We start from the raw sequence: 14,018 nt of genomic DNA, 5'->3' as shown, positions 1-14,018 counted from the left end.
GACAACCGAGAAAGGCAGAGCAAGGGCATTCTGAACTCGGGAATGCTGGCGTGGCCAGTGGGAATGGACGGAGGTGGCAACCTCCCGGGCAGGTCGAGCCTGAGAAAGGGCGGCTGAGGAAGCCATCTGGCCCGTCTAAAACAAACTGAGTTTGAGCGGGGGTAATGGGGAGCAAACGGCAGCAAGGTGGGCAGGAAAAAGAGATGGGGGGGCATTTGTCCTGCCCAGTCATTTTTTCGGATGGGGAAACTGAGGCCGGGGGGGTGGTGTGACCCGCTCGAGTCTCGGGGCAAAGAGGTAGGAAGCGCCCTGTGAGGGCGTTTCCAAGCACCGGCCAATGAACGCTGGGCACGGGGCGTCGGTGGTGCGGGAGGGGGGCTGGGGTATAAAAGGCCCGCACCCAAGAGCCCGCTCTACCCCCGGCGATCGCTGAGGAGAGGAGAAGCTGTCGGGCGGGTGACTGGAAGCCATCGACGACGGCTCTCTTACGAGGTCCGCGGCGGTCGCCCGCGGGCACCTGCCCCCAGAAACCGGGCCACTTCTCCCTCGCCTCCGCCGTCCAGGCGATCCGGTGTCACATCATCTGGGCACGAGGGAACCGGTTTCCGCGTGCCGGCACGTTCGCTCAAGTGTGGTCGGGCCCGGATCGGATGGACGTCGCCGCCGCCGAGATGATCCGTGAGAGAGGTGGGCGCCAGGCCCGAGCTGTCCGGGATGGGATGGAGAGCGGCCGGGACTGGGCGGGGCCGGCCGGGGTGGAGCGGGGAGCTGGGAGCGGGGTCCCGGGCGGCGCGTCGTGGAGATGCTAAGGGCGGGCAGGCTCTGAGGGGACGGCCGGGGCTTCGGCTCTCGGGTACTCTCTGCGCGCCAAGCCCGCTCCGCCCCGTCCGGTCCCGTCCCGTCCCGTCCCGTCCCCGCCTCCCCTAGAATCTAATCCGCCCAACTCAGGCCAGAAGAGCAAGAAGAAGCCAGAGGAGAAGGAAGGGGGCGGGGCGGGCGACGCTGGGGGTAGCGCCCCGCAATCGCGGGGGGGCCGGCCCAGGCAGCCCGAGCGGCGGCGGCAGCGGCGGCAGCAACAGATCCCGCTCCCGCTGCCCCCCCCGCCGTTGCCTCCGCCGTTGCCGCCCCCCCTGCCGGTGCCCCCCCCTCCGCCGCCCCCTCCGCCGAGGGAACCGCACGTGCAGTTCAAGTAAGTGCCCACAGCGGCCGGCTGGGGGGCAGACCCCCAGGGAAGGAGGCCCGACATCCCCTGGGAGGGTGGCACAAGCTGTCCCGGGGCGGGGGGGTGATGGCGCAGCAGGTGCAGCTCAGAGCCGATCTAACTCCGGGGACTGGGGCGGAGGGGGGGGTGTTGGGGGGGGGGCGAGGGCTGAAAGGCCAGGCAGGATAGACCCCCAGGGCCCGCCTGGGGGATTGTGGGAATTCAGAGGCATTCATTCCAGCGGCGGGGAGGGGCGCGGGGTGGGGTGGGGGGGAAGCGGGGGCGTGGCAGGTCCACTGCCGGCCATTCTTTCCCCCCATACTTGCGGGGAGGGCCCCCAAGAAGTTGAAACAGACTGAGGAACTGATGAGCCCCTTTCAGTCGAGAGAGCGGAGACAGGCAGAAACCAGCTCACGCATGGACCCCTACAAGGGTGATCAGAGGACCATAGGCTTTAGAACTGGAACACACAGTCAGGTGGTCGATGTTGTCGGCCAGTCCAGCCCTGGGGAAGTCTGAGTTTGGGGAGCATGTGCCTTTAAGAGTTAAAGGACCAAGACCCTCAGCGAGTTGGTAGACTGGACTTTTTTGGATGATAGGGGGAGGGGACCTTTCCACTGACATACCTTTCCCTTCCCTAAAAGCAGCTGAGAATCTATTTATAACCTTTTCCCTGGCCGGCCGAGTGAAATCACCCCAGCTATAAATGCCCCTCAATCCACTCTCCCCACAGTAGAGATAAGGTCTCCCTCCTCCCAAAAAAATTCCAAAAGGAGAAATTGACGTCAACCCCATCCCCACCCCCTACCTCCAACGGGCTAGGCCAAGTGACTGAGGGCAGAACACCCGAGCTCTTCAGACCTTGGTGTTGGGGACTGGGGGAACAGTTAGCTAGATTTTCCTGGTGATCCCCTGCCTTGGGATAGAGTAGGTAGGGTGGAGTGTGGTGTTGAGGTCGAGATGAGCTCAAGCAGCAGCAGCAGCGACAGGTAAGGGGGTGCCCCAAGCCTCTGGGTCCAGATCCAGAAATGGATCTCCTGGGATTCCCCCTGCCCAGACTAGAGCTGGGCAGCCCTGGAGAATGGGGATGGGGTGGGTGGAGGATGGGGGAGGAGGGGATGGGGGTGGGGGGGACGGACTGGAAATGGGAGGGAGGACTGGGGGAAGCCAAGAAGGCCGGAGGGTAACCTGAGGCCTTCCCTCTCCACCCCTACCAACAAGCTCACATCTTGTGTGCGGCAACGAGTTCTCTGACCTGGAGGTGAGAGCTGGTCGCGTGGTACCCCCTGTAGTGCTGGAAGGCCTTCTAGGCTCTGATGACGAGGAACAAGAAGACCCCACCGATTACTGCAGGGGTAATGGAGGACTGCCCAAGCCAACTTGGCCTCCCCGCTTGGGATGGGAGGTGGGAGTAAAGGGTCCATCCCAGGGCAGGCAGCCTGAGTAAAGAGAAACGAAGGGAAGGGATGGGCATGGAGGAGGGAGGACAAAACCGATAGCGCCAAGCTCCTTCGTGTTCCCCCCGCCCTAAATTCTTTTTTATGCTGGGGGGAGGAGCTAGAGAGTCCATCCTTGGGGAGCTCAGTAAGCCCTGCTGGGTCATTGGACTGTGGTCCCACTGATTAGGACAAATAGCCAGCCTGTAAGGGATGGAGGCGGACAGACAGAGGCCCCTGGACCGACTGGGGGCCTTGGAGAAGTGGCATCGAACCAATGGGCATCTAGGCATGAAGTCTTTCCGCCTTCTCTCCTCCCAGGTGGTTATTACCCAGTGAAGATCGGAGACCTGTTCAATGGAAGATACCACGTGGTTCGAAAGCTGGGGTGGGGTCACTTCTCTACTGTCTGGCTCTGCTGGGATATCCAGTGAGTGACACACACCCTCCTCTAGCCCATTGGGCCAATCTCTGGTAGAGACATTCTATTGGTGTGGTCTTCCCCCTCCCACCCTTGGATTTGGGGGCCCAGAAGCTGGCATGGGCGGGGACAGGTAATCAGGGGTCTCTTTTGCAGACGGAAGCGGTTTGTGGCCCTGAAGGTGGTTAAGAGTGCTGTCCATTACACCGAAACTGCTGTGGATGAGATCAAATTGCTAAAATGTGTAAGGGCTCACTGCTTTGGGGCCTCCCTGTCTTCCTGCCCCCCCCCCCATCCCACTTGGCCCTGTGCTCATGGGATGCAGATAGACACTAAGAACCAGGAAGGGGGGGAGGGGAGGGAGCAGGGAGGAACAAATTCCCTGGTGAATAGAAGGCTCTAAGAAGGTTCCCTGGACTCCTCTGCTCCTCACCTTCCCCGCCACCCCCCCCCCCCGCCACCCCCCCTCCATCATAGTCTTGATCGGTCCCCAAATGCCTCCAGGTCCGGGACAGCGATCCCAGTGACCCCAAAAGAGAGACTGTGGTGCAACTCATCGATGACTTCAGAATCTCAGGGATCAATGGTGTCCGTATCCTTGGGGGTTTGGCTAATTCTGTGGGTTTGGGCAGTGTCCAGGGGGACTGGGGAGGAAAATTCTGAATACGAAAAGACTTTGGCATCTACATCCTCTGAATTGCTGCCCTGTTAGAAAATTAAAGGGGGTGGGGCGCCAAGAAGGCACCCTTGGGTCTGGAAAACCATCTCGGGGGAGCCATCTCTTCTGCCCCCCCAGCATGGGTGCTCACATCACCGGGAGGGAATGCCCATGCGTCTGCCGTTCCTTCGACATGCCTTCACTCCTTTGGCCGGCCAGATGTGTGCATGGTATTGGAAGTTCTGGGCCACCAGCTCCTCAAATGGATCATCAAATCTAACTACCAGGGCCTGCCTCTCCCCTGTGTGAAGAGCATCATGCGGCAGGTCGGGCTACCTTTGGAACTGGGGGGAGGGAGGGAAGGGAGCTTCTGGGAAATTAGCTGAGAGTTGCACCTAGTAAGCCTTCCTATTTGCCGGGCATGGTGCAAAGTACTGGGAATACAAAGAAAGAGAAAGACACTATTCCTGCCCGAAGGGAGCGGATATTCTAATAGGGTCCTGGTTGGCTAATTGCTTACTGATTTCTTCCCAGTTTGGACCATGTTGTGTGTGTGTGTGTGAGGGTACAATCACTTAGATTCCAGGTTCCAGCCTCTTAGTTAACCTGGCCAATCACTCCATCTCATTCACATAATCCCAGGCCTCCAGGGCAATACAGAAGTCAATCATTGTTGTTTATCCTTCGTTCTCTAAGAGGACCCTGACATCAGGGTGATGTCATGGTTTGCACTGAATTGGATTGAAGCGAGGGAGGGCTGTGCAAAGTCCCCAGCCTCACTCTCTCCTCTGGAGCCATCTGGGTCCAGTGGCAAGATCTACATCGGGGCGACTGGAGATGGCCCCGGATGTTTGAGGCAATTGGGGTGAAGTGAATTGTCCTGGGGCACACGGCTAGTAAGTGTCTGAGGTGAGAAGTCAGTCGTAGCTTTAGTCAGAAGGCCAAGGTAGGACTTCCCACTCTGAAGCTTGTCACCTTGAACAAATCACTTCACCACCTTAGGCCTGTTTCTCATCCCGTATCCTCGGGTTTCTCTAATGGGTTTGTGGTTACTCTATTGGACTTCTGCAGTGTACCTCCCAGCTACACTGTTCTGTTTGCCGACTCTCTTCTGTTTTCTTAGTATCAAATTGGTGTTGATTTTTATCATTTCTGATTTGTGTAGTTTGAAATCTCATTGTGCTAGGCCCTCATCTCTCCCTCTCCCCCTCCCCCTCCCTCTCCTCCTCCATCTCCTCCCTCTCTCCTCCCTCTCCTTCCCCCTCCCTCTCCTTCTCCCTCTCCCTCTCCCCTCCTCTCCTTTTCCCTTTCCTCTCCCTCTCCCCTCCCCCTCCCTCTCCTTCTCCCCCTCCCTCCCTCTCCTCCCTCTCCTTCTCCCCCTCCCCCTCCCTCTCCCCTCCCTCTCCTCCCTCTCCTTCTCCCCCTCCCCCTCCCTCTCCCCTCCCTCTCCTCCCTCTCCCTCTCCCCCTTCCCCTCCATCTCCCTCTCCCCCTCCCTCTCCCTCTCCCTCTCTCATTTCCCTTGAGTTTCAACCTCAGGACTCTAGATCAAATTCTATTATTATCTTCTAGTTCTTAATAAGATAAACTCTTGATAATTTGGTTGGCAGGTGGGCCCTAAGTTTATTCATCTGCAAAATGAAGGGTTGAGGTCCCTCCCGCCTCCAAATCTCTGAGCCTGTGATTCTCCACCAGAGGGGGTGAAGGGTAGGGATGGGGACGAGCTTGGGAAAATCCCGTTGATCACCCAAGGTTCTGCCACTAGGTGCTGCAGGGCCTGGATTACCTCCACACCAAATGTAAGATCATTCACACCGACATCAAGCCGGAGAACATTCTTCTGTGTGTGGGTGAGGTCTACATCCGTAGGCTGGCAGCAGAGGCCACGCTGTGGCAGCAGTCAGGGGCCCCACCTGTCTCTGGCAACACTGGTACCACTTGAGCTGGGGTTGTGGGAGTGGGGGAGGCACCTTCCCTTAGCCCCAACCCTCTTGGCCCCCAGCCCCTGGCCCTGGGGTCTGAGAGTTCCTTCTGTCGTCTGAGCCCCTTAACTTTCTATCTGTCTCTCTCTGTCTCTCCCCCTCCTCCTCTCTCTGGCCTGTGGTCTTGGCCTACTGTAGTGAGCTCTGCACCCCAGCAGATCACGGTAAGTTGGTGCCCTTGGTGTCTGCCCAGTTTACTAGGATGCACAATCCTCCCATGAGGCATACTAAAGGTGCAGGGATTAGAGAAGCAAGATCTGGGAGCAGTGCCCCTCCTTTCCACCACCCAGTCCTGGGAGGAACCTGGGCACTAGTTGAAACCTCGTTGAATGAATCTAGTTTATACATTTATTTGCCTCACTTTGAGAACTCAGACAAAAGGCAGGTTTTGGTTTGGCTTGGTTGGATTGTTTTTTCATATAAATATTTGATTGTTTTCCAGTTACATTTAGAGATAGTTTTCAACATTTGTTTTTATAAGATTTCTACTTTCAAATTTTTCTCCCTCCCTCCCCCCCTCCCCAAGACAGCAAGTAATCTGATATAGGTTCTATATGTACAATCACAATAAGCATATTTCTGCATTAGACATGTTATGAGAGAAGAATCAGAGCAAAAAGGAAAAACCTCAAAAAAGAAAAACAACAACAAAAACAATAGAAATAGTACGGTTTAATCTGCATCCATATTCAACAGTTCTTTTTTTTCTGGATTTGGAGAGCATTTTCCATCATGAGTCCTTTAGAACTATCTTGGACCATTGTAAGGCAATGTTAACTCTTTTTTTTTTTTTTTTTGCGGGGCAATGGGGGTTAAGTGACTTGCCCAGGGTCACATAGCTAGTAAGCGTCAAGTGTCTGAGGCCAGATTTGAACTCAGGTACTCCCGAATCCAGGGCCGGTGCTTTATCCACTGCGCCACCTAGCTGCCTGCAATGTTAACTCTTAAGAATTATTTTTTCTTTTAATTTAATGAAAGTATTTTATTATTTTCCAGTGACACGTAAGGATAGTTTTCAACATTTGTTTTCTTTTTCTTTTTTTTTTTTTTTGGTGAGGCAGTTGGGGTTAAGTGACTTGCCCAGGGTCACACAGCTAGTAAGTATTAAGTGTCTGAGACTGGATTTGAACTCAGGTCCTCCTGACTCCAGGGCTGGTGCTCTATCCACTGTGTCACCTAGCTGCCCCAAAGAGGTTTTTGTTTTTTGTTTTGTTTTTTTTGGTGAGGTAATTGGGGTTAAGTGACTTGCCCAGAGTCAAACAGCTAGTAAGTATTAAGTGTCTGAGACTGGATTTGAACTCAGGTCCTCCTGACTCCAGGGCTGGTGCTCTATCCACTGTGCCACCTAGCTGCCCCAAAGAGGTTTTTTTTTTGTTTTGTTTTTTTGGTGAGGTAATTGGGGTTAAGTGACTTGCCCAGAGTCAAACAGCTAGTAAGTATTAAGTGTCTGAGACTGGATTTGAACTCAGGTCCTCCTGACTCCAGGGCTGGTGCTCTATCCACTGTGCCACCTAGCTGCCCCATAACATTTGTTTTCATAGGATTTTTAGTTCCAAATTTTTCTCCCTCCCTCCCCTCCCCAAGATAGAAAGCAATCTGATATAGGTTATGTATATATAATCACATTGAACATATTTCTGCATTAGTCATCTTGTGAAAGAAGAATCAGAACACAGGGAAAAATGTCAAAAAAGAAGGGGGAAAAAACCAGCCCCAAAGTAGAAACAATATGGTTCAATCTGAATTCAGAGTCCACAGTTCTTTTTTTTCTGGATGTGGAGAACATTTTCTATCATGAGTTCTTTGAAATTGTAACTTTTTAAAAAAAATTGTAACTCTTAAGAATTCTTGTTGGGGGCAGCTAAGTGGCACAGTGGATAGAGCACTGGCCCTGGAGTCAGGAGTACCTGAGTTCAAATCTGGCCTCAGACACTTAACACTTACTAGCTGTGTGACCCTGGGCAAGTCACTTAACCCCAATTGCCTCACTAAAAAAAAAAAAAAAAGAATTCTTGTTGAACATCATTCTTTCAACCAGCCTTTACTGCCTGAGAGTCTGCAGCACTGGGTGGGAAAGTGAAGGAGCCTTGCCCAGCCCTCAGAGAGTTTAGGAGTACATTACAATAATCTGTTTTCGAATAAGTTGTTTGGTCTCAGGTTCCCTGGCCAGGTCCTATCCATACCTTTGAATGAAGCCTGTAAGAAGGGATATGTTGGGGCAGCTAGGTGGCGCAGTGGATAGAGCACCGGCCCTGGAGTCAGGAGTACCTGAGTTCAAATCCGGCCTCAGACACTTAACACCTTACTAGCTGTGTGACCCTGGGCAAGTCACTTAACCCCAATTGCTTCACTAAAAAAAAAACAACAACAACAACAACAACAAAAAAAGAAGGGATATGTTGGGGGAACCAGCCTTTATGTCACAGGACCCTGTGGATCGGCCCAACCTAAAATCAGATGTTTGTAAAATGGGGAGTGACCGGAATGTACTAATTGGAGCTAGAAGGGTCTTAGAGACTCCAGACCCCACCCAGAGCAGGAAATAGAGGGCCAGAAAGGGGGACGGGCTTTGAGGGGGAAAAAAGGGGAGATGGGGGGGGGAGTGCTGGAACTGGGCCACGAAGGAAAGGGAGTTTAGGAATTGATTTAACAATTTGTATGATGATTGAATTAGCCCTTAAAGGGATCTTAGAGGCAATGTAGTCCAACTCCTGGCCTTTACAGTCAGGGGCAGCTAGGGGGTACCACAGTGCACAGAGAGCTGGGCCTAGAGTCAGGAAGACCTGAGTTCAAATCCAGCCTTAGGTATTTTTCTAGCTGTGTGACCCTGGGTAAGTCACTGCCCCTCTCTGCCTCAGTTTGTTCAACTATAAAAGAGAAATGATAATAGCACCTACCTCCCAGGGTTGCCGTAAGGCTCAAATAAGATAATCATCATAAAGCATTTGGTCCAGTGTCTAGCCTATAGAAAGCATGATATCAATGTTAGCCATCACTATAATCACCACCATTATTACTTACAAAGGAGTGACTGGAGGCAGATAGGGCTGTGTACCCTGAACTCTCCCGGGCCTCTGGCCCTTGCTAGTGACTTTGAGGGCGGATAAGATGATCTGGGGCTTCCTTGACTGGGAACTATTAATAGGGGGAGAGGCACATGGGTTCTCTCTTCCCCACTCCCCACCCTGGCTCAGGGCCCTGCCTCCTCTTTGCATAGAATGGGAAGCTGTCTAAGAACAAGAAGAAGAAGATGAAACGGAAGCAGAAGCGGCAGAAGCAGCTTCTAGAGGAGAGGCTTCGGGACCTTCAGCGCCTGGAGGACCTAGAGGGTGAGAGGGGCTTGGAAGGCCTGCTGGCCCCACCACCGCAGCCACCCGACGCGGACTCAGATGAAGCCGTCGGGGCCACACGTGAGTGGGGAGGGAAGCAGAGGGGGGCCTCCCCTCCCCCCATCACACCTGGCCTTTATCCCGCACCTCTGGGGGAGGTCAGTTAGGAGGTGGCAAGGCTCCCCCTATCTCCCACAGACACCAACTCACAGCTGGGCGAAAGCAGCGGGACCACCTTTGCTGAGGCCTCTGGCGGCAGCCTGGCATGCAGTCCCCAGAGCCTGACCTCCTCTTCGGGCTGTCACCCATGGGGAGACGGAGGGGCCTCCCCGGCCTCTTCCTCCCCACCACGGGGACAGCGCACAGGCAACCGAGGCTTCAGCCCTGACTCGCAGACTTCTGGATTCTCGGGCTCTCTGTTCTCCCCCACCTCGGGCTCCACCCTCTCAGGCTTTTCGAACCGTCAGGAGAAGGGGGGACTTTTCTCCCTCAACAGTAAGTAAGGGGGGCATGTGGCTGGATTGGCTAGGAAGGCTCCACCAGTCTGGAGCCCCTCTTTCATCTCTCTCTCCTTACCTTCCCCCAACTCAGGATCATTCAATGCCTCAGACTTCCTGGTGAACCCTCTGGAGCCACAGAATGCAGACAAGATCAAGATTAAAATCGCTGATCTCGGCAACGCTTGCTGGGTGGTATGGTGATGGGTGGTATGGTGGTGGGTCAAGTGCAGTCAGGGAATCTCCCCCCCCTCCCCTTTCACCTTCCTGAGGTCTCCGTAGGCCTCTTTGACCCCTACGTTGCAGTCAGGCCGGTCATCACCAATGCTGTAGACAAGGTCACATAAAATGGGCCATGCATGTGCAAAGGTTTCTGGGATAGTCTTGATGTTCTCCGTCTCCACCTTTTCTTTTTTTTTAAATTTTCTGGGTAATTTAATCATCTTTCTTTCTTTCTTTCTTTCTTTCTTTCTTTCTTTCTTTCTTTCTTTCTTTCTTTCTTTCTTTCTTTCTTTCTTTCTTTCTTTCTTTCTTTCTTGTGGGGCAATGAGGGTTAAGTGACTTGCCCAGGGTCACACAGCTAGTAGATGTCAAGTGTCTGAGACTGGATTTGAACTCAGGTCCTCCTGAATCCAAGGCCGTTGCTTTATCCACTGCACCACCTAGCTGCACCTTATTCATCTTATTAATAAGGCTAGTACCTTATTAATTAAAGGACAGTCATTTGGCTGTCTCTCTTAGACCAAAGACAATCATGGCAGCAGGCTCATGTTCCTTTGGAAGAGTTTGGAATGTTCAAAGGATGGCAATCAACCCTCATTGGTTAACAGTTAATGAGAGAATGAATATTACAATGAGAAGCTGAACCTGAACTTTGATTAAGTCATCTGCTTCTTAATTTTGATTAAGTCATCTGCTTCTTAAATTAAGCCCAGTCTTGGGCAATCTAGTCAAAGAATTTCTGCCCCAACCCAGCCTGAGCAGAACTCTTGGGTGGGGACTGGACAAGAAAGTTAGTCCAATCTCATTATCAGCAATGTCCTTCAAGAGACTGAACTTAAATTAAAAAAAAAAAACTTTAGAAAAAAGGGGAGAACTCTGAATCTCCCCAAATCATTGGTTATTAATAATCATTTTTCTCACTCCCCCATTTGATTCTACTGAGAGGCACAGCCTCCTCAATGACAAACACTTCATCAAGAACTTTTAACTGTTCCACCTTTTCTTAGTGGACAGCCTTTGACCAGGAAGTCAGGAGTTCTGTTCGAGATGTAATCTTGGGGCTTTGCTGTATGATCCTAGCCTAAACCTAGGTCATGCACTAAAGTCAAGAATGCCAGGGCTGGGGGCAACTAGGTGGTGCAGTGGATAAAGCACAGCTCTGGATTCAGGAGGACCTGAATTCAAATCCCGCCTCAGACACTTGACACTTACTAGCTGTGTGACCCTGGGCAAGTCACTTAACCCCCATTGCCTCACCCCCACCCCCCCCTCAAAAAAAAGAAAAAAAGAATGCCAGGGCTTCTGCAACTGGGTGGCAGCCAGTGGGAGGCCCAGTACTTGGATCAGCTCATTCCTGCTGACTTCCAAGCATGGCACCTGGGATTTTTTTTTTAAGTATTTTGATAACTATTCCAATATAATTCGTTTGCTTTGTAATCCTGCTGATTCCTTTAAAACATCTTATTCTGAGGAGTAGCCTGTGACAAAATTGGTTAAGAACTCTGTGGACAGAGCATTCTAGAGGGGAGGGGGGAGGTTAAGGCCTCCTCCCTGCCCCACTCCCCTACCCTCCAAGGAGACCATTTTCTCAGAGCCAAGGTCACAAGCACTTCCAGGACCTATGGAATCAGGTGGGGAGGTCTCGGGAAGTAGTGGTCATTAAAAGGCAGGTAGGCAGCCTGAGGGAGGCTGGTCCAGAGAAATGCCTCTGGAGCCTCTGAATAGAATGCAGCACCAGTGTCTTCTGGAACTAAACTCACAGTCTGGTGAGATGGCTGATTGGTTCGCCAGGGGGAGATTACAGGGGTTTCTGCTGGCACTGAGGCAGAAAATATTTTTAAAATATTTAATTTTACTATTCTCAAAATATTGTAATAAAATATTAATTTAAGGTAAAATCACTAAAATATATTTTGTATATGAAAAACATGTATACTCCATATGTATACAAATGTATACATACATACATACACACACATATACATAATGCTAGCTGTTATGTTTTTCTATATCTATATCATTTATACAGCAACCTAATGGAGTAATGTATAATAGGAAAATGGTGAAAATTTCCTAATAAGTACAAATATCACACCAGGATCCTATGACCAAAAATTCTCTAGGGAAAGTCAACCCCCAGGTATCAGAAACTATTAAGCTTGGAATTCTAAAGGTTAATAGAAATGATTCTGATAAAAAGGAAATCATGGAGTTATATAAAGAGACAATGTGAATAAATATTGGAACTAATTGAGGAAATTGGTAAAAAGACTATATCAATTTAAATGGAAATAAAAATTAAAGGATATTTTTTAAAATTATAATCACCATTCTCAACTCAAAATGACAGATTCTGTAAATGAAAGATATGAGGATCTAGGGTTGAATACATTATTATAAATGGTCTGTGTAATGCATGCTTTTTGCATAACTAACACTATATTATTATTGTTGTTGTTATTGTTATTGTTGTTCTTATATTATCATTAAAATGGAGGAGTGATGGGAGAAGGGTACTATATGCAAAAGTGATTGTGGTATAAATGTCACCTCACCAATAAAACTAATTTTATTTAAAAAAAAAAAGGGCAGGTAGGGGTAGAGGACTGGAAAAGTTAATGCTGACTAGCCTGATTGGTTCTTAGCCTTGAGCTTGGTCACACTGGTTCTAGCAGGCCCTGTCTCCAGCAACCTTTGTCTTATTCCCATAGCACAAGCACTTTACGGAGGACATACAGACTAGACAGTACCGGGCGATCGAGGTGCTCATTGGAGCTGAATATGGCACTCCTGCTGACATCTGGAGCACTGCCTGCATGGTAGGCCCCACACATATGGCTACCCTTCCCTGGGGCCTAGGGAGGCCACTCACCCTATTCTCTTTGTATCCCCATCCAGGCTTTTGAGCTGGCCACAGGAGACTACCTGTTTGAGCCACACTCTGGAGAAACCTACACAAGAGATGAAGGTGGGTCAAGTGCAGTCAGGGAGGGCTACCGGACTCACTGCTCCCACCCAGGGGACGAGATAAAGGGGAGAATCCAGTGGGAGTGAGGGAAAGAGCAGTTATTGTAGTTCTTGCTTCCCTCCCAGATCACATCGCCCACATTGTGGAACTCCTTGGAGACATCCCTCCAGCCTTTGCCCTCTCTGGCCGCTATTCACGGGAATACTTCACTAGACGAGGTACATACTAGGCTGCAAAGGCTTCTGGGAGACAGGAGGGGATGAGAAACTAGGCCAGTTGTAAACCTATTTCTAGCCAGGCTGGGTAATGTTGCCTGCCTGGGGCCAAGTGCTGGAGGCTGGATTTTTAGCCAAGCTGTAGTTGAGTGTCCCAAGTGTCCAGTTCCCCTCTGGGAGCCCCCATTTTCCTGTGGGTGAATCCTTTCTGAGGTCATACCAAGCTGTGTGTGCTAAATGCCAACTTAGGTGCCGAGCACTGTCCTAAGGGCTGACATTGGCGCCACAACTTGAAGAACAAAGACAAAGGCAGGAAGGGGTGGGGGGCTCGGGGTCAAGGAGTATGGGAGTCCCCTCCAAGACATTGGAGCCCTATTTGTCCAGTGGGGACAGTTGGAGCAGAGATGACAAAGATGGTTTGTGTGGAGGAAGATGGCAGCAGGTAACCAACTTCCACTCTTCCTAGGTGAGCTCCGTCACATTAAAAACCTCAAGCATTGGGGCCTGTATGAAGTCCTCATGGAGAAATACGAGTGGTCACTGGAGCAGGCCACACAGTTCACAGACTTCCTGTTGCCCATGATGGAGTATATTCCCCAAAGGCGGGCCACAGCTGCTCAGTGCCTCCAGCACCCCTGGCTTAACTCCTAAGCCCCAGACTCTTCCTGTCCTCCCTGCCCTAGTTTGCTGTGGTAGAGGGTGGCCTGCTTTTTAAATGTGCCTTGACACCATGCCAGATGGGGGAGGAGACCATCTCAAGAGGTCAGGGCACCGCTTCAAGTGTGTTCAGCCCCAGTCCCCAGTCCCCAGTCCCTGGTCCCACACAATCAGTGCCTGTGCTTCTGGGAAAGGGTTCCAAAATCGACACCCCCCCCCCGCCCCCCCTCCCCCCCCAAACCTTGGTGCATCCTTTCAGGCCCATAGTGCTATGCTGGACCCATTTAGCCAGTATATTTCTGGAGAGGGATTTAGAGTTGTTTTCCAACCTGTTTTCCAGTGTTTTCCTCCTTTCTGATCCCAATTTTCAGCTCAGGGCAAAAAAAAAAAAAAAAGAAGAAGAAGAAGAAAAGAAGCAATAAAATTGTTTTTC

The 14,018-nt window shown here is 51.3% G+C and overlaps 1 protein-coding gene across 1 annotated transcript; it reads left to right on the top strand.

The window, feature by feature from the left end:
* Positions 1–1,528: 1,528 nt before the first annotated feature.
* On the top strand, positions 1,529–13,987 carry SRPK3 (SRSF protein kinase 3). The gene is made up of 15 exons (XM_043973595.1): positions 1,529–2,190; positions 2,423–2,556; positions 2,959–3,067; positions 3,215–3,302; positions 3,563–3,650; positions 3,936–4,042; positions 5,481–5,646; positions 5,836–5,861; positions 8,915–9,107; positions 9,225–9,521; positions 9,618–9,718; positions 12,457–12,564; positions 12,644–12,713; positions 12,839–12,931; positions 13,395–13,987. The coding sequence occupies exons 1-15, from the start codon at positions 2,162–2,164 to the stop codon at positions 13,577–13,579; spliced, it is 1,794 nt and encodes a 597-aa protein (XP_043829530.1). The 5' UTR covers positions 1,529–2,161; the 3' UTR covers positions 13,580–13,987.
* The last annotated feature ends 31 nt before the right edge of the window (positions 13,988–14,018 follow it).

Source organism: Dromiciops gliroides, chromosome X, assembly GCF_019393635.1.
Source record: "Dromiciops gliroides isolate mDroGli1 chromosome X, mDroGli1.pri, whole genome shotgun sequence".
NCBI lineage: Eukaryota > Metazoa > Chordata > Mammalia > Microbiotheria > Microbiotheriidae > Dromiciops > Dromiciops gliroides.
This window is presented reverse-complemented; position numbering and strand designations above follow the sequence as displayed.

Bases quoted from the DNA above. Each gene is read 5' to 3' on its own strand.
- SRPK3 (XM_043973595.1), top strand. From the start codon at position 2,162: ATGAGCTCAAGCAGCAGCAGCAGCGACAG. The intron at 3,068-3,214 runs GTGAGTGACACA...TCTCTTTTGCAG, and splicing joins TGGCTCTGCTGGGATATCCA to ACGGAAGCGGTTTGTGGCCC. The intron at 3,651-3,935 runs GTATCCTTGGGG...TTGGCCGGCCAG, and splicing joins CTCAGGGATCAATGGTGTCC to ATGTGTGCATGGTATTGGAA.